The sequence below is a fragment of the Lissotriton vulgaris genome, chromosome 4_1, assembly GCF_964263255.1.
Source record: "Lissotriton vulgaris chromosome 4_1, aLisVul1.2, whole genome shotgun sequence".
Lineage (NCBI taxonomy): Eukaryota > Metazoa > Chordata > Amphibia > Caudata > Salamandridae > Lissotriton > Lissotriton vulgaris.
The window spans coordinates 63,688,766-63,708,963 of record NC_141691.1 but is presented as its reverse complement, the minus strand read 5'-3'; the positions used below and the strand labels follow the sequence as shown (position 1 = coordinate 63,708,963).

General features: G+C 47.8%; 1 protein-coding gene across 1 annotated transcript in view; it reads right to left on the bottom strand.

The window, feature by feature from the left end:
• LOC147718371 (phosphatidylinositol 3,4,5-trisphosphate 5-phosphatase 2-like) overlaps positions 1-20,198 on the bottom strand; it is a 447,492-nt gene that overhangs the window by 311,014 nt on the left and 116,280 nt on the right. Inside the window, exons 4-6 of the mRNA XM_086918327.1 lie at positions 2,349-2,505; positions 2,029-2,169; positions 1,252-1,339 (exon numbers count right to left, since the gene is read on the bottom strand). Coding sequence (XP_086774453.1) covers positions 1,252-1,339; positions 2,029-2,169; positions 2,349-2,505 — 386 coding nt within the window. The remainder of the gene's footprint in view (positions 1-1,251; positions 1,340-2,028; positions 2,170-2,348; positions 2,506-20,198) is intronic.

The following is a 20,198-nucleotide window of genomic DNA, read 5'->3' as shown; positions in this document are numbered from 1 at the left end:
TGGTGTGGGAAAAATGCTATGGTCATTTCCAAGAATATCCATCAGACGGCCAACAGGATGAAAATAAAAGATAATCTACAAAATGAATTGAAGCAGAGTTGGAAAACGGGCCAAAGCCAGACACAGACTAGTGATGCCAGAACATGCGCGCTTTGCGTCTAAGATGCACTACTCAGATACCCCGCCAAAGAAGGAAGCGATGAAATGAGGTGGTATTTACACAGCCGCTTGCACCAGGACCAATATCGCAAATGGGATCTCTATCAAACAATCACAAAAAGGATTTCCATACATTTTGTTTAATTCTATCTTCTATTAAATGATCACAATTCTAATTCCTAGGGAATTGCAATTCAGCTTTTCATGAATTTATTACAATTCTGATGTCTATGATTTTGACAGTTTAACTTTCTAGGGACATCACAGTTTTGATTTTCTAAAACTATTTCTTCAAATTCTGATCTCCTGAGATACTCTCCCTCCACAGCTCCAGACTGGCCGCAGCTGATTCCGCCCTGGTGTTGTCTAGTTGGTGATGTTGCTGGATGAGGGATCTTTTCCAGGTTCCTGACATGTTCCCATGTGTTCTCCCGGTGTGCGCCAGAGCATTATTAAAATACCCTTATTACAGTTCTCTATCACTGGTACCTTTCAGGAACCTCCCCTGGCTGCCCATCCAGAACAGATGCTGATTCAAGATGCTGATGCATGCCAACAAGGCCCTCCAGGACCAAGGACCAGCATACATCAACCACCACCTGAACTTCCACCAACCCTCGAGGCACCTGCACTCCTCCTTCGTCGCACATACTCCCCACATCCACCGAAGCCAAATTGGAGGACACTCCTTCCCATACCTGGCTGCCAAGTCCTCGAACGACCGTCCCCTCCCCCTTTGAACATCTTCCTTGCTCCCGAAATTCAGAAAGGGACCAAAGACCTGGCTTTTCAAGTGATCTCAGCAAGAACCCAGCGCCTGGATAACCTTGCGGATGATTAGCCGCGCTCTACAAATCTTTATTGATTGATTGAGAGTCATATGTTTAAACCAGTAGCAGGGGTCACTGTCGGTGGTGTTGGAAGCTGACAATCCCTAGTCTACACTAATTCTGTTCATCTTAGCTTTTTAAAATTCAGTTAAAAATCTGCTCTTGTATTCTACCCGCCTCAATGCTGAAAGGGATGTGGAAAATGAGCAGAGAAGCAATGGAGACGCACACCTCCAAGAAGATTGATCGTACACACTCTCACCTGCTTTGTCGCGGAGCTCGGAGGAGAGGTCGGGTGGTCGAACACCTTGCCCAGGGTCTCCAGGCTGGACAACGTGCAGTCAATCTCACTGAAAGAAACATGGATGGAAGAGTCAGATAGGTATCCTGGTATGGGAGCAAGGATAAGACACAATTGTGGAGTCCATGGGTGGAAAGCCGTAGCAGGGGTGAAAGAGATGTGCCTACAACTTCAGAATCACAAGGTTGGCCTTATGGATCACAACAACGGCTCAGAAAGGGTCACGCATGCTATTCCATTTCAAATATGTTCTGTAAGTTATGTAAGGATGACTGGTGCAAATGTTGTAGACACTCTTGCTTTCAGATCTGATTTTGGCATCTAGCCTACATTTCACCACAAAATTCTTCCAAGTACACAGATGTGTCTAAATTTCTGCCCACAATAAAGACCACATAGATCTTGTTGACTCCCTAGCTTATATGTGCAGTTTGTTGTCATCTCTTTACATCACTTATGTTTCAGATGCTCCACAAGGAAATAAACAGGAAAAATATGGAAAACAAATCTACATAAATCTTGATCCATATGAGGATTACTCGGCTCCTCCCCGCTCTCCGATGAGCCTTGGAACGCACCTGAGATGCAACACGACCGGGTTCATGACCCCCAGGCAGATAGGCAGCCGGGCTTCCAAATGAGGATATTACCAACTACTTTGTTTCACAAGTCAGATACTAGCCCCCTGAAAGTATGGCACTCTGAAAGACTGCTCCACCGCGCCTACCCGGTACACACCTGTGCAGCCCACGGCTGGCGGCGCCCAGAGCCCTGCTCAGGTGTCGTAAGCTCGGGTGACCGCTGCACAGGGCGGCCAGGTCCTGCTGCAAGCAGTTCTTGACATAGTCCACCATCAGTTCCAGAAATTCATTGCCAGGGCTGTAAAAAATGAGAAGAAAGAGGGAACAGATGAGAGACTGGGAGGAAGCGAGGCCAGAGCAACCGAGAACGGGAGAAGGGAGAGGGGTAACAAGAACATGTGCACCATGACCCTGGGTCAACTGTAGGGCAGGGGCACTGATGCCCAATGCCACCTGTTGGGGTCAGCGCTGAGTTACCTGCTGTGGATGTGATCTTCCAGCTGCAGTTGCATCCTCTGGATGATGTGAGCCACCTTCAGATGTCCCGGCGAGCTCCACGGGCTGGTCTGGTTGCCCGCGGCCATGAGAGTTGTGGGACTCAGGCACTGCACGCCGGCCCGCCCATCCTCACCATCTAGAACAACACAGAGGGAAGTCATGGAGAAGGAAGTGATGTCACACACCCCTCAGATGCTCTTCCAGTCCTGACCAGTCCAAATAGGTTCCTGGGAGTGGGACTCGTTTTTGAGCGCCTTGAGACCCTACGGGTGAGTAGCGCGCTATACAAATGCTTTGATTGATTGATTGAGCACTTTGACCAGCAGCAGTTTTTCCACGAGGGTGGGGGAGCTTACCCCCCCTCACCTCTCGAACCTTCACGCCTGCTGCGAACTGCTTATGAAAAACTAAAATGGCAGTGGAATAAATTATTTCATTGCCATTTTACTTTTCTAATATACACGCGGCACGCAGTGCCCTGAGCCAAGAAAGGGGCGTGTCCTCAGCTGCGGATTGGCAGGATAGAGTATTGGAGTGCGGGCCAGACACTCTATAGTGCGCATGTCAGTTTGGCTGGTGGTCCTGCAACGGCCAGCCTGATGTGCACACATTTCAGTTCTCTACTTTTCTGTCTAACACAGCTGGCAGAGAACAAGCACAGGCCTCCAGGGCCCAAAGGAATGTCCGACCAACCTGCTCCATCCAATCGTTTCACTACTCTCACGCTGGTTAACAGCATGAGAGCAGCGCTAAGATTGGTTACGGGAGCTGCACAGCACACTGCAGCTTCACCGAGGAGGACCGGACAACGTGTGGCAGCAGGTAAGTACAGTTTTTTAAACTTTTATTTATTTAAATTTTAGTGTTATTTTGGGTGGATGAAGGGGATGCATTATTATAGGCTTTTGGAGGGAGGGGATGTTTTATTTTAGGCTTTAAGGAGGACTTTTTGGACTTTTTATGGACTTTTTGAGGGATGGGGTGCACACAAGAAGAAAGAACATAAAACAGCTTCCGGTTCAGAGGGCATGCTTTGTTAGTTTCCACCAGGTACGCCCTGCACACAAGAAGAAGAAACATGAAACAGCTTCCGGTTCAGAGGGCATGCTTTGGTTGCAGAGAAGGCTTGACACAGAAAAGGCGTGCAGAGGGAAGTAACTCCACAAGCAGCCCAAGCCATCCCCATCAAGGTACAGATCTCTGTTGCTTTTTAAGTTTTGCCTTCTTTTTCATTTGTGTTGTATTGTTTTTGAGTGTAGTCCTGGCCTGATCCTTGGTACCTTTCATCTTTGGTTCCTGCTTCCAACCTTCTCCTACCTTTGCTCTCTACTCAAACACAGTTTGCCAGTCCTCGTCCTCCTCGTGCCCTATCACAATCTCATCCTTTCTCTCTGCAGCTCCACAACAGTGCAATGTCCTACCTCTTTCTTCCTGGTGTGTCCCTACTTTGTAATTGTCCTTTACCTTCTTCAAAATATCTCCTGTCTTCCTCAGCAAGTTCTTCAGCTTTTTCATGCGGGATCCTTACATTTTATAGCTACACTTTGTTCTGTATCATTGCATTTTGCGCTTTGTAAATTGATTAAAATGAGAGACGTCCCTGATAATGTACTCGTAACAGATCCGTGTACAGGGAGCAGATTACTTCCCTCTTTAGCACATTCTTTCTTCTGACCCTAGCAGCATTCATATAAGGACATACCTGTGCTCTATGTTCTTAGGTGTCATGGATGTCAACCACAGGTAGCAGTCCTCTTGTTCCACTAGCACTGGCCTTGCCACCCCTATCCTCCTGAAGGCAGCAGCCCCCACGCAGAGTTGACAAGGTTCTAGGTGCTGTGCTGGTGTTCTGGAGCTTTAATTCCTGGCTGCTGTTCTAGACCACCAGCAGCAAATGGGAGGCTCTTGCGAGACTTAGGTTGCGACAAGGTGTCTTAGGGGGGTTAACGGGTGTGTGAAGTCACTTCCACTACTACTGATACTTCGGTGAATCAACGTCCATAATTCATATTTGCACATAAACATGTACCCTTAACATGTCAGTAATGTGTTCACAAAGAAACATTTACCCTTATCACTTTAAACGCAGCGCAAATTCCGCCGCAGTGTGGGTGATTTAATGAGTGGGCGTGTTTCAGACGGCCCCCGGCCGTCCTCCGCACATGCCTACTGTGACGTCTGATGCACCGAACAGGTTAACATGCCAGTAATGTGTTTACAAACAAACATGGTTGCTTAGTCAGACATATATCATACCATAGAGTCATAAATAGTACACACTAAGGGTCTGTTAAGGGATTTGGAGAATGCTACTCTCTTTTCTCTAGGCTAAGTCTTTAAATTTCTTTCCTGAGAAAGTATATCCAACATCAAACAGAAATAAGAATTTCTCTACTAAACAGGATCTTTGGTTCTACTCAGTGGGTCACCTGAAGGTCCAACTACCGCCGCTTCAGGCCCCCTCCACTACCGCCGTGCCCTGGCGGCCCTGGCACGGCGGTCATGGTCTAGGTCTGGCACGGCGGTAGTGGAAGGGGCCTGAAGCGGCGGTAGTTGGCACGGCCGCAACGGCGGTCATTGGCTAGGTCTGGCACGGCGGTATAGGAGGGGGCCTGAAGCGGCGGTAGTTGGCACGGCCGCAACGGCGGTCATTGGCTAGGTCTGGCACGGCGGTATAGGAGGGGGCCTGAAGCGGCGGTAGTTGGCACGGCCGCAACGGCGGTCATGGGCTGGGCCTGGCACGGCGGTAGTGGGTAGAGCTGGGCCGGCCGGTGTAGGCTGCCTGATGCAATGTCACTGTAAGGGGGTCATGAACTGGCATGTGCATGGACATCAGCTTATGGCTGTATTGGCCTCCACCTCCCCGCCGAATACGTGCCCCGCCATGGTGGCGCCACTCTTACAACTTTGTTGCAAATGATGCATCCGTCCCGGTGTCTAGCACGTGCAGACATTTGGAATGTTGAACGCGGGCCGCGTATGGCCAGACGTCAACAGCGGAAGCAGTGCACCGCCATGGCGGCGTCAATGAGTGCATGTCAGCTGACGATGCACGATGCACTATGTTTAATTGTCTGCAGCTGCATGATGAGGGTTGTGTGCGTGATTGCGTGATTCCACACTTCATGCTCTATCCCATGGTTTCCATACCATGCCCATCGGTGTGCCACTAATGACCGTCACTTTTGGGTCATGTCACATGCCTTGTTGGCAGTGATGTTGAGGTGCAACAGAGTGCATTGGACATGTTGCAACACATCATGTAGCTGGTGGGTGCACATTGCTACGTCAATCCATGTTGTTGTGACAATCAGAGGTGTCACACATAGGCAAATCGTACACTGACAATTACATGTTGGATAGAGTGCGGTGACATGTGAGTGAGTTGCACAGACATGCGTTGTATGTGAATTGACTTCCATTCCATTTACTCCCACACAGGAGGGCTCAAAATGTCCATCACCCATATACTGTGCTGGAGGACATGGTGGACGAGGAGGTGGTCCGGAAATTCAGGCTTGATCGACGTCGATTGCTGGAGCTAGTTAACAAGTTGTCTCCTCACCTGCAGCCGCGGAGAACTTATCCAGGCTCAATTTCACCCACCCAAAAGGTGATGGCGGCACTCCATTTTTTTGCAACAGGCACATTCCAGTACACTATAGGACATGCCGGGGGAATGTCACAGGCCATGTTCAGCACGGTACTCAAGGATGTGCTAACAGCCATGATGCTGTACAAGCATGAGTACATACATTTTCCACAGGCGGCAGAGTTGGCAGCGGTCAAGGCAGACTTTTATGCACTGGGTCGCATTCCACACGTTGTGGGTTCAATTGATGGCACGCATATTGCGATCATCCCGCCACGGGCACGTGAGCAGGTGTTTCGGAATCGGAAGCACTTCCACTCCCTTAACGTGCAGGTGGTGTGCCAGGCCGACAACATTATCTCACATGTGTGTGCAAGATTTCCTGGCTCTGCACATGACGCCCACATCATGCGGAGCAGCATAGTCCCACGACTGATGGCAAATCTGCGTCCGGCACAAGCCTGGCTTGTTGGTGAGTATGCTGTGGTGACTGGAGTGATATCTGGGTGGCTTGGTGTGGCCACATGTTCAGGTACTGATGTCTCTCTCTCTCTCTAATTCCCACATACACAGGCGACTCGGCTTACCCAAACAGGCCTTGGCTTCTGAGTCCAATTCGCAATCCCACCACAGCAGGAGAAATGCGATACAACGATGCCCATGGTAGGACACGTCGAGTGGTGGAACGAACATTTGGCCTGCTTAAGTCTAGGTTTCGGTGCCTAGATAAGACTGGAGGGGCCCTGCCTTACGCACCTGGCAAAGTATGCAAGATTGTGATGGCCTGCTGCATGCTCCACAACCTGGCTGTGCGAAATAACATTGCACTGATCTTGGACCCAGATGAACAGCAAGTTCCTCGCCCTCCCGACCCAGCCATGTCGACTGATGAGGATAGTGGTGAGGAGGAAGGTGTGGACCAGAGGCGCCAGCTCATAGAACGCTACTTCCCTTGACTGTGAGTGTGCCCCTCTTGTGCTGCTTGTGTATGCCCTGTGTAGGTTTGCTGCTCTGGTGTCATTGTGTTGGGGATCATCTATGTGTTTTGTTATGTGATGTATGCATGTGTGTGTGTGTCTTCATTTATGAGTACATGCACTTCTCCATGATGTGTGTAGTGTCAGCCATTCGTGTAGTGATGTGTGTGGTTTGTTGTAAGTTGCACTGCAGTGAGTTGGGATGAGTGTGATGCTGTTTACTAACGTCTGTTTGCGGGTTCTATGTTTCCCTAGGTCACTCCGTTGCGGCATGATTCTGTACCTGTTGGATCCCTGAACCTGGTTACGTCTGTTTCTGATGCAATCATGTGAATAAACATGGAGGCAACACATCATTGAGTGAGTAAGTGGTATTTATTTACAGATTGTGCATAGGGGTAGGTGCATATTTACAAAGGAGGGAAGGGGTGGGGGAGTGACTGTCCAAGGTAATGGTGGATGAAATGGCCGTGCAGACACCACATAGGGTGGTGTGTGCCTACTGCAGCAGGCCTGTGGGAGGTGGGACCGGATACTTTCCAGGTAGGATCGGAGGCTCACGTACTCCAATGAGTCACTGTCGGCTCTTCTTGGAGCGTGTGCCATGTGCTCCAACACTGCTCTCGACCACTTCGTTCCTCGGACGGCCCCTCCGTCTTTGTGCCGGGACGGGGTCAGCTAGGGGCGCAGGCTGATCCGGTACCACATCCGCCGCCAGGGGCGCAGTCGGCGGTGGCGGTGTTGTGGCCGGTGCCGATGTTTGAGGGGGGGAGGGGGGGGGGTGGTGTTGGCGGATGCCCTGGCGCTGAAAATGTCGACCAGTTGGCCAAGCCGCCTCTCGATGGCCCCCAACATGGCGGTGTTTTCCACAAAGTCCTGGTGGGCCCGGTCTGCATGTTCCTGGCTACGTGCATAGCCCGCCTCCACCCGGACTAGTGCTTCATGGCACTGTTGCACAGCAATCAGTGTTGTGTCATCTGCCCTTCTTTCCGCCCTGCTCCTGCCTGCAGGATCTGCCTTTGCAGTGGTGGGTTGCCTGACTGTCTCCCGGCGTGGCTGGGATGGCGCTGGCCCAGCGTTGGCGGCGGGGTTGGGCAGGGTGGCAGGGGCAGAAGTGGTGGTAGTAGTGGTGGTGGTCGAGGTGGTGCTGGAGGCAGCTGTGCAGGTCCGAGTCGCCGGTGTTGTTGTGATGCCAGTGCCCGTTGTTGTAGTTGCAGGTGTGACCTGCGTGGCAGAGGTCCCTGGCTGGGTGCTTGGTCCGGCACCATCCTCTGCCCCGGAGTTGGCTGCACTATCGTCCCATGAGTGCTCGGAGTTTGGGGATGCTGGAGGCCTGGTGTCAATGGCGGAAGTCAGATTAGGATCCCCTGCAAAAGAATAATGTGATGATGAGTAATGTTGCCTATACGTGTACAGGTATTTATGGTTGACATTCAGTCGGCATTGGCACACACCCCACCCACCACCACCACCACCCTCTCTATGGACATGGGGGCCTGTTGGAAGTTGTAGTTCCGACCCCTCACACACCCCACCCACCACCACCACCACCCTCTCTATGGACATGGGGGCCTGTTGGAAGTTGTAGTTCCGACCCCTCACACACCCCACCCACCACCACCACCACCCTCTCTATGGACATGGGGGCCTGTTGGAAGTTGTAGTTCCGACCCCTCACACACCCCACCCACCACCACCACCCTCTCTATGGACATGGGGGCCTGTTGGAAGTTGTAGTTCCGACCCCTCACACACCCCACCCACCACCACCACCACCCTCTCTATGGACATGGGGGCCTGTTGGAAGTAGGACTAGTGACCCCTCACACACCCCACCCACCACCACCACCACCCTCTCTATGGACATGGGGGCCTGTTGGAAGTTGTAGTTCCGACCCCTCACACACCCCACCCACCACCACCACCACCCTCTCTATGGACATGGGGGCCTGTTGGAAGTTGTAGTTCCGACCCCTCACATACCCCACCCACCACCACCACCACCCTCTCTATGGACATGGGGGCCTGTTGGAAGTTGTAGTTCCGACCCCTCACACACCCCACCCACCACCACCACCCTCTCTATGGACATGGGGGCCTGTTGGAAGTTGTAGTTCCGACCCCTCACACACCCCACCCACCACCACCACCACCCTCTCTATGGACATGGGGGCCTGTTGGAAGTTGTAGTTCCGACCCCTCACACACCCCACCCACCACCACCACCCTCTCTATGGACATGGGGGCCTGTTGGAAGTTGTAGTTCCGACCCCTCACACACCCCACCCACCACCACCACCACCCTCTCTATGGACATGGGGGCCTGTTGGAAGTAGGACTAGTGACCCCTCACACACCCCACCCACCACCACCACCACCCTCTCTATGGACATGGGGGCCTGTTGGAAGTTGTAGTTCCGACCCCTCACACACCCCACCCACCACCACCACCACCCTCTCTATGGACATGGGGGCCTGTTGGAAGTAGGACTAGTGACCCCTCACACACCCCACCCACCACCACCACCCTCTCTATGGACATGGGGGCCTGTTGGAGTGCTTTAGAGGTTGGTGAGTATGTGGACTGCATGCAAGGCTGGGGTAATTGGGATGTGTCTTCAGAGTTGTGTGGCCCACACCGTGTTGTTGTGTTTGTGGTGGTTGGTTGGTACTTACCAGCCTCTTCTCCATCAGGGAGTCCATCGAGGGTGTCAGGGTGCAGGATGGTCAGCACCCTCTCCTCCCACTCGGTGTATGGTAGGGGCTCCGGGGGGGTTCCACCGCCGGTATGGTTGGCCCGGAGGAAGTTCTTGGCTCTTATAGACTTCACCCGGGTCTTCAGGTCGTGCCACCGCCTCTGGATGTCAGCCTTGGTTCGCGGAACGCTCCCGGAGGCATTGACCCTGGTCACGATGCGGTCCCACAGGCTGTTCTTCCGAGCTATGCTCGTCTGCTGCACGAAGGACCCGAAGATGTGGGGTTCCACACGAAGGATCTCTTCCACCATTACCTTGAGCTCGGTGTCGGAGAATTTGGGATTCTTTTTTGGTGCCATGGTGCTCGGGGGGTGTGTTTGTGTGGAGTGCGGAGGTGCTGGTGTGTGCTGTTTGGGTGTGGTGTGGTGGGTGTTTGTGTGCAGGGTGTCTTTGGGTGTGGTGTGGTGGGTGTTTGTGTGCAGGGTGTGTTTGGGTGTGGGTTATGTGTCTGAATCAAATAGTTTGCTGTAAGTCAAGTATTGTCTCCTGCTGTCAGCTATGCTGGGATGCAGAGGATTTCAGGAGTGGGTGGGAGTCAATTTATAGTCTGTGTGTTGGCCCTGTGTGAATGTTGATTGGCAGTCAGGTGATAGGTGGGTGTGTTGTAAGGTGTGGTCTATGCAGTTCTTGGGGGTGGGTACTTGTGTCTTGTGTTTGGTTTAGATGTGTCAGGTGGGTTGTCGTCCATTTTGCTGTGTTTGGTGATGGATTCTGTCGGTATGAATGCCATTTGAATGACTGTAGGGATGTTGGACTTCCGCTGTGGTGCCCCGTTTCTCATTGCATTGCTACCGCCGCGGACGTGGATCGCGGTGGCTACCGGGGTACTTGCGGAGTTATCCTAATTGCGGACACGGAAAGTACGCAGGTATCGCGGGGGAGGTTGTTGTTCTCCTGGTCATGTGCGTACGCGGCGGTCGGTGTTTTGTGGGTTCCGTCCGCATGCCGCGGAATCAGGTGTACTTCGACCGCCGCGGACGGGGATTGTTGTGCTCCGTCCGCCGCGGTCGGCGTTTCGGTCACATTTGATCCTAATCGCTAATGCGGTTTTTCCGCGGCCAGGTCCGGAGTATCTTGACACCTTCCACGGCAGACGGACCACGTTTCCGTCCGCCATCCTAATCGGCCCCTTAGTACTGTGCAGAGATCTGTTAGTGAGTGCACGGTTGCAAAATCCTCTCGGAGATCACCAGGAGACAGTATGGCAGCTGCAGAGGCTCAGAAAGTGCTTGTATACTGTGGAAGAGGAGCTCTGGGATCGAAATGCATGGGCTATTTTAAATCGAGCAACTGGATAAAAGGATTTACTGTTACACCATCAGTAACCAACTGTATCTGTTTCTCACTTAACAGTAACCATATGCTGCATGCCATTGATTAGTTGGAAAGAAAAGTGCTGCTGAGGGTCAGCATACACTTTTAAATGCAGATGAGATTTGCAAATTCGTCATATCTCTCCCAGTAGCAATTGTTTTGCTGTCAGTGTTTAGAAGCAGCTCCGACTCATGCGTGCATGTTCCATATGTGTATTGCTGAAAGTAAGTAACAACGATATTTCATATTAGCGTATTCTTTTCTCGTTTGTCCAGTTCGTTTCTTTCCATGTTTTATATTGTTCACAAAGTAGTATTCTTAACTATATCAGTTTTATGTATGCAACTCTGTTTTAATTTTCTGGCATTGTTTAAACGTTTTATATAGACCCAGTATGTCTGAGCAGCAGTGTATGTGTTGGCAGGTCTGTGACTGATTGCTGATTTTGATAGTGTCACAGCGAGACTTCTCGTCTCTCACTCTGTCGGGGTGGATGGGTCTCACATGTTTACTCACTGACCCAATATACATGAATATTTATTGTGAGCCTTGTCATATTAGTGGCCTCTTGTACTTAAAATTCACCCTGTTTCTGCTAAAAGTTTGACTTTTGTTCGAACTCGTCCTTAGACTTTGAGATACAGCTCTGATAGGAATAACCTGGACTTTGACTTCGCCATGGACACTCTCACAGAGGTCGGTTCATCAGAGGAGATTCAACCCTCGTTACACAAATATGACTACACCTTGTTAGAAAACGACCAGCAGAGGTCAGCAAAATACCAGAATCACTTTAGCATTCTCTAGATTCCCGTCCATAGAAATTGTCATCCACGAGCACCCGTAGACAATAATATTATTTTAAAATCTTGTATTTTCAGTGATATGACCACCAAAGGCCCTGATTTTATATTAAAAACAGAGCTTTGGACTATACCATTTCCCGTTGAATGGCAATATTTCTATCCATGTGTTCCCATATGTGTCACACAGCTTGGTGCGTACTTTCCCTCCATGTTAAAGAACAGTAGATGTTTCAGCACCCAGGGTAATGTGCTGCATAGCTAAATACATATAAGGTCCCAAAGGCAAAACCGATTGCATTGCAAATTCTTGTTTCATTCAGTAACCACAGTGACAGAGTCCTGACGAAGGCCTATGCCGAAACGCACGTAGTTTGTCAACAAGCCGCCAGTCTCCTCATATCATTATAATGATGGATGGTTTTAAATATTGATTGTGGGATTATTTGTCAACAAGCTTCCACTCTCCTCATATTATTAATGTAATAGATGGCTTAAAATACTGATTATATGATCATAGAAATATTGTAATTGTTTGTGATGGTAACAGTGAATAGAGAAATATGACAACTGTGAATTTTTGTAAATTGATTTCTAGAATGTGAAGAAAATATGTGTATCAACTGAAACAAAAAGATAAATACATTCTGTGTGTTTTTAAAAACTATTTGTTAATATTTGTATATATATTTTTGTAAGTTTAAAGAAAGATTATATATTTTTATTTTTAAAAAAGTGAAAAATAAAGTATATGCAATATCAGGTTGTAACTGTTTTTTAGAGTAATGTTATCATGCTGAATGTCTGGAATTGATGCACCTGCTTCATGCTAAATCAACCGTACCCAGGTGTTTCTTTCCCCACAGTTACAAACAAGCATGTACCCTTAACATGCCAGTAATGTGTTTACAAATACACATGTACTTTCAATATACCAGTAATGTGTTGTAAGCATTGAGTATTAGGTTGAAGAGCTACGTTTCCCAATGTGCTTGTGATGGAGTAAGGATTCGCACGTAAAGCGACTTGCTCACATTCATGAACCTCGTTAACTTGTAATAGTATTAACCAACCCTGTTTGTTATTAATATTTCACTTTTCCAGTACACGCGGGTGTCCCAGAGACGCTTGCTTATGTGTCTATTAATCCTAACCATGCTTGCATACTACAGAACGGCCGCTTCGCAGAAATTTAGTCTGCGCATGCGTCGGTCATACCCATGTGATGTGACGCACTCGCAGTTTTGGAGGGAGAGTTCGCTCATGCGAATTGTAGCTAATATGACCGCTTGTCTCTAAACACGCTTTCTGCTTGCCCATGCTGCTTTGCATTTCTATCTATTTCAGCTTAACCTTTAACCGCTGTAGTTATTATGAAGTAAGGCGTGCAGTGTATATTATCATGGTGTACAGTGTATTCTATTTTTCTGTGTTATTAATTTGTTTTCGCTTACTTTTCATGTACCGCGTATCTGGGGCCTGGGAGTGGGGAGCGGCGCCATCTTTGAAACCCATCACGACCCCGTCATGTGATGAGGGAGAAGTCAAACTGCGCAGAAGCAATATCCCGCCAGCTGGCTGCCGAAACTGGGATGCTCATGAGAAATGAACTGTGACCTGACCAGGGGAGCCGAGCTGTACCTGAATTTGAAACAATATTGATACATTACTGTGTGCTCTATTGTCCTCTTCTACACGTATGCCTGGGAACAGGAATGTAAGGGGTGGGTACTTGAAAATACATATTAATCATGGGAACCCAGAATTTTAGGTGGTGACTATGACCTAACCACCTCTCCTGACCAATCGTAAGTTGGGACCCTGTCACTTGCAACATTTGAGGGTGGTCTGGGGACCCGAAAAGAGTATATCTAGCCTAGTTTAGTTAGGAAAAATTGTCCGACTTGTCCGAATAGCTGACCTGTCACCGACCCCACGACTCTATAGGTGATTGATACAGAGAGCTGCGGGCCCTCTGTCCGAATTTTCCACAACTCCAAGGGGTGGAAATAGTCTTAAGTGCTGGCGGAGCACTTTGCTGGGAGATTCGAGAACCCAATCGGGGTTACTGGCGGATTCCGTGCAGAGAGGGGGTAGCGCAGGCGTTGCATCCGAAGCTGCAGGTGTTGGTCGTGCCCTTTGGTGAGCCCAGTCCTGACCCAAAGTCCTGAGGGGTATCCTGTCCTGACTTTCCGTGAGCTGTACCTGCTCACCTACTGGCATCCTAAATCCTTGAGGGTCCTTGTCCTCGTCTTTTCCCGAAGCTGACCCGTGGCCAGGGTTAGTCCTCACTCCTATCCTAGGTAAATATATCAGTGGGTGTCCGTCTACTATCCTTTTCCTTACTGCTCTTTAATAAAGCCTCTATGCCCATGATATTCTCTCTGTTCTCTCTAAATGATGCATATGCAAATTGTTTATTAGTATGTTCCATTTTTCCCCTTCCTGTAGGGCACATAGAAACTGTTTTGCGTGAATAGCGTGATAAATATTTTGATCTGTAGGATCTAAGTTTAGGATCTAAGTTAGATAGACTAAGATTAAGGTTTTGAATCACTTATAGGTTTTTAGGAATTCACTGACTAATGTGTTTTAAACTTACCTTCCCTAGTATAAGCCTGAAACTAAATAGCGTGTTCCCTGTTACCCTTACCCAATAGAGTCCTATTCGCACCCAATGGTACTTGCCCTTATCCATAGTTATATCATTCTTGCAATCCTGATTATTGATGTTTTGGTTTGCATCTGCCTTGTACTCTTGTCACTTTGAATTTTACTTCTTATATAAAAACCTTTAAAACCCTTCAGGTGTCTGTGGTTATTAAAGAAAACAAAGTGTTTTGATACATGAATAAATTAAATGTTTAGATTTATCTTGTCACCTATCCTCTAATAGCTCCTGATCCATCAGGAAGAGTAAGTGCCTGTGGTAAGTCAGGTGCCATGGTAATAGTGTTACAGAAAACACATATAGAGTACTGATAGTAGTGTGTAAACTCGCCCGACTCACAAATTAGTGTCATTAAATCACGTCATGGGCCCAAGTGCGTGAAAATCTGGTAAACTCAGAGCCGGGTGACCTGCGCGCTCTATCAGTATTTTCTGGTAGCAGAGGATATGGTTAGGACTAGTTAAGATAGGTAGATAAGATAGTTACTGTTGAACCGTGAAAAAAATAAAATGTGCTGCTGAACATTTTTGCTGCTATAAAAAGGATTTACATATTGCATTTAAATGTCATAGAATACGTTTATTATATCTCATGAAATATTAAGAATATATTACTAACCAATTGTGAGTGATTGTTTTCATGTTGTGGGGATCCTCTGGGAAATAAAATAGCAGGTGGTGAGTAGAATCCACTTGGCTGTGAGGTCACTGGCTAGGAGGGAGATTAGTGCATGGTTAAGCAGGACTTGAAGCGCTAATTAGGACTTTCATAAATTCATTGATGTGTAAATGTTAGCTACCAATAACGTGGTGAAACTCCCGTTGTGATATCACCTAGTAAGGGTCACAGGCGGCAGGAGTAATAGGTTCTTTGGAGCTTGAATGACAGCAAGGGAGGACGTTGGTGAAAATTGACTTAGTATATATCCCGGAAAGAAGTGGATTAGTCAAAAGAGTAGCAGGTTCTCTATTGCTTGTGTGAAAAGGATAGGCTGAAGGGATCTATCCGTAGTGAATGAAAAGTAGACAAAAGTGGTTTACTTGCAGTAAAAGAAAAACCCTCTTTCTTTTTAAAACCCTCAAGCACAGTGGCGAACGTTATACGTTGTTAACTAAAATCCGCATTTACACTTTAAGGAAAATTCAAAGTTTCCGTTACCTTGTGAAGGAAGGAGTCGGTCGCAAGGCTGCACTGACGTCACTCCGTCCCGCGCTGATATTGGTTGAGCCAGCGGGTGTGTAGCGAAGCTAGAATTGTAAGGGAGGGGTGAGTGCCGAAGAGTGAGACCGCGTCTCACGAAGGGGCCGCGCACCCATTGGTTGACAGATTTTGCAGCATCAGTGCTGATTGGTTGCCAGGAGTTGAAAGACGCACTAGCATTGGAAGCCCATAAGTAAACAAAATTAATCAATCCGAGCTTGAGGATAGTTTGGAGAGGTGTATGTGGTATCCTGAATTCTTACCTAATCCACAAAACCTAGGTTTTCATAAGGAGCAGATGCTAAGAGGTAGACCTTACAATATGTATGGAGGAAAGAGAAAATTGACTCTTGCCGAAAAGATCAAGAATTATTTCAAGAAAGACAAACCCATTAGAACCAGGGAGGGTGTGATCATTCCACCTCCTAATACTCCCGCATCCTTTATGATGTTTGACAAAGGGTACCATACTTGTGTGTGGTTGGAAAATTGGGTAAAGTACACTGAAGATGACGGAGTCCTAGCATTTCCCCTCGATGGCACTTTTAATGGTAGAATCCTGTTTAACTTGAGGACCCGAATGAATGAATTACACCCCCGACCCAGATTAACGCAATATGAAGCTTTAGAGGAATGGGAGATTGAGGCTCTAGAACGGGATAGACCCCGAATGGATAAGGGAGTGAGCAAATGGTATCCAAAATTACAGCGAGAAACAAAGGAGCAAAAGATGAAGCAGTGGAGACAGAATATGATGGTTGAGGGACTGTTTCCTATGTTTGGGGTAACCGAACCAGGGGAAGGAAAAAAGACAGAGAAAACTCGACACCTAATGACCATGGGGGATTCAGAGGATGAGTATCTGGAGGATTTGTTAATGAAAAATCCACCTCCTTATGCTGAAGCACCAAGAACCCTAAGTTCGAAAAATCCTTTTTTCCACCATCCCAGAAGTAGAAGGGCCAGCGAGACAGATGTAACCGGCACTGGTAGCAGACCCAGTAATAGCGATGACTTTTGCAGACCTAGTACCGCAGTCCCCAATTACCGACCTTTTGGTGAGGATAGACCCGGGTCAGCCATTCCCACTGCCCCGAATATATACCCTCCTTTGGTGCCCCAAATAATGCATGACAACTCGACAGAAAGGGTTTTACAAGAACGAGAAAGGGATGCCCTGATTCAGCAGCGAAATGATTTAATTCAGACTATAGCTCAGAAACATCCCAATCCTGACGCCCTGACAATCCCAGTGACTATTGGTCCTGCTATACCTCTTTACGGGGATAGGCAGGCTAGCCCCAGAACTCCAGTCATTACTCCCATCCCAGCACCCCCAAGAAAAGAGCCGCTTATAGTTGATGATCAGGCAAGTGAATGTGAATCCATGATCTCCCTAATGGATTTACCTATAAGGGAACCTGGGACCAGTGAGCCTTGGGGCAGGGAGTCAGGCTAAGGCAAGGGAAGTCCTAATCGAAACAACATCAGGAATCCGGAGCGCCACAGTGGTGACTCCAGAGGAACTAGATAGATGGACTAAAGAAATAGACCGAGAAACTTCCCCGCCCAAACCTCTGGATATTTACAGGCTAAGAATAGAAATAGAGGAACTAATGGCCGGAAATGTGGGATTAGACAGATTGAATACCCTTAACAAAGAAGAGTTGCTGTTTATCAGCAAGAGCCTTACACGGAACACTAGAGTGCTCCATGAAAAATTAATGGACACTGCTGCGGACATGGGAATTGATGTACGTCGATCCAAAGTCTTGCAGAAACCCTATAGAGCAGAATTCTCCGATAAAGATCTGGAGAACATGAATGTGTCAGGAAAGAAAGTACAGATAAAGGAATTGCTGAACATATTGCAGAAATGGGGAGATCTAGATAAATGGAAACGCAGGCGGGCAAAGAAAAAGGAAGATAGTAAGGTCAAACCAAAGGCTTCTGAATACGTGTTAAAAGAAGTAGGCCAAGCAGAAAAACTGTATCCCATGAAAGAAGTGCCAGGTGGGAAATATGTGCATGTCCCGTGGTCCCGGCAAGACATTGTTTCTTTTACCAATGACTTCCCAAAATTGAGAGAGAAGCCAGTGGAGTGGTATAGGCAAGTGGAGCGATTTGTGAAAGTCCAAAAATGTCTCTTAAAGGACCTGGATGGGTTCTTTGACATTGTAGTTCCTGTAGATTTATGGACTGATTGCAAGATAGCAATTGATTGGCCCAGTGACGAATATGCAAGGGACTCCCGAACTGGAGCTCCTTCCCCAGATGTTATGAGAAAATATGACCAAGTCATACAATACCTAAAAGGAAAAGTACCAGCGAAAGAAACTGATTGGACCCGAATAGATAGAACCACCCAGGATCATAATGAGACGGTGCATTCCTATTATGAAAGACTATTACAGGTATTCAAAACCTACAGTGGCATCGATAATATTGAAATTAAGGATATGACTCATTTCATTTATCGATTCGTGTTGGGTTTGAGACCGGAGATATCTCAGTGGATTAGAGACAATAAAATCTGTTGGCAGGGAAAGCCCATAGATGATGTCCTCAAGTACGCTAAGTACTGTGAGGATGAAATGGAGAACAAAAAGAAGGCCCTGAAGGAAAAGGTTATGTGGGCACAGGTAAAATTGGCCGAGCAACAAGAGAAACAGTTAAGTAAATTAAATAGTAATGCTCCAAACACTAACTCTGGGGGGGGGAGGGAAACCTCGAGTAAAAATGAGTAAAGAAGAGGCCAAAAAGAAGTTCCCCTGTCACGGGTGCGGTCAGATAGGGCACTGGAGAGACGAGTGTCCACATTTGCAGGCTGGTAATGCCCCCATAAATGGTTTAAATCCACAGGTGCAGAAAGAGGGGCCACGAAAGAATCAGCAACAAGTAAATCCGCCTCCATTGCCTCGAGCTCCTAGACCTAATTACAAGAATCAGGCTCAACAGAATGAAAGGGTTGAGGTGTGGGAAGGAGGAAATGAGAGAAATGCAGCAACTTCACAATTCCTGTTAAATGATACATTCCTCTGTGATGAGCCATACTGACGGGGCCTGAGGGGGGAGGAAGGGGAGTGAATGCTTGGCGCCTCCCTACCGGTAGACCAGACAGGGCCATACATTGAAGGAAAGGTTGAAGGAAATGATGTCACCTTTCTGTTGGACACTGGTGCTACCCGTTCGACTGTGAGAACAGCGGACGTTCCAAACCTACCCCTCTCGGGAGAAGCAATCCAAGTAGTGGGCGTATCAAACCAGATAATTAGCACTCTGTAGTGTTTTGCCTGTGCTTTTGCCCTTGTTCTCTCTCTAGTCTTTCTGGAATCTTTGTTCCCTCTGTTCTTTCCTCTGTCCCCTATGTTCTAATTGGAATGTGTTTTGAATTACTGATACAGTTTGTGGACCTGCATGGCTGTGAGCTGCTGCGCAGCATCTGTTACAATAAATCCTCTCTTCAACATCGTTGTCTCCGATCTACTTACTACAAAAAACGTGGCGACGATTGTCTACAGGTGTCTGCTTTCCACGCGTGCATCTTAAAATCAAGATTCGATTGAAGACGAAGTACCCTCCGAGAATTCCCGCATTCTTGTTTGCTCTTCGCTTCGAAAATTATACTCAAATAGTATAATTCTGTCAAGGTACTGTACTTTTTGTTACGTTATCCAAAACGGTGGCAGCTCTTCTCGCAATACTATTTTCCCATCAAACGTCACTAAAACGCGATGTTGCTCTGAAGCGCACACGTCACTGGAACGCGATGTTGCTCTGGTGAAGCGTACACGTCACTGGAACGCACATCTACAAACGCCATTTTATGAGTAGCGTTAGAGTGTGTGACGTCTTTACTTCTGGACACGTCTCTGAAACGCAACGTTATTCTGGTGGAACGCATCGCAAACCACCATTTTGACAGTTTCATTTTTTTTAACCTTTTCTTTATCGTAAACAAACGCGAACACGCAAATCGGTGTTCACACGTGTAACCCTTTCCGCACTTCAAAGGAGTCTTTGTGTGGACCAGTCTGGTTTTCTGTCGTCGCGCACATCGACGAAGTCTCTCCTTGAACCTGTCATCGCGCACATCGACGAAGTCTCTGCACATCGACAAAGTCTCTCCTTGAACCAGTCCAACTCTGTGTGCTTACACCAATCGGCTGCACCTTATCGCGTGTGTGTGCATTCTTCAATCTCCTGCACCGTATCGTGTGGACTGCAACCTTCAACGGAACAATCACTAAACGAAGTCATGTGGTAGACGGTATCTGCTCTGTACTGAGTTTATTCATTTCTTTTTCTGCATTGTATTTCAACGAAGTCATTCACCAACAGCAGCTGTCATGTACTGGGTTTCTGCTATTTGAGCTTCTACAACGACGAACCCGTTTGTTTTTGCTTCCTCATTTTCATTTTTTTTTCTGAATATTGTATTTATTTCTGTTTTAACATTTCTTTCTTCCACAGGTTTGGTCTAATTGTTACACAGGTTTAATCTATTGTTATTTTA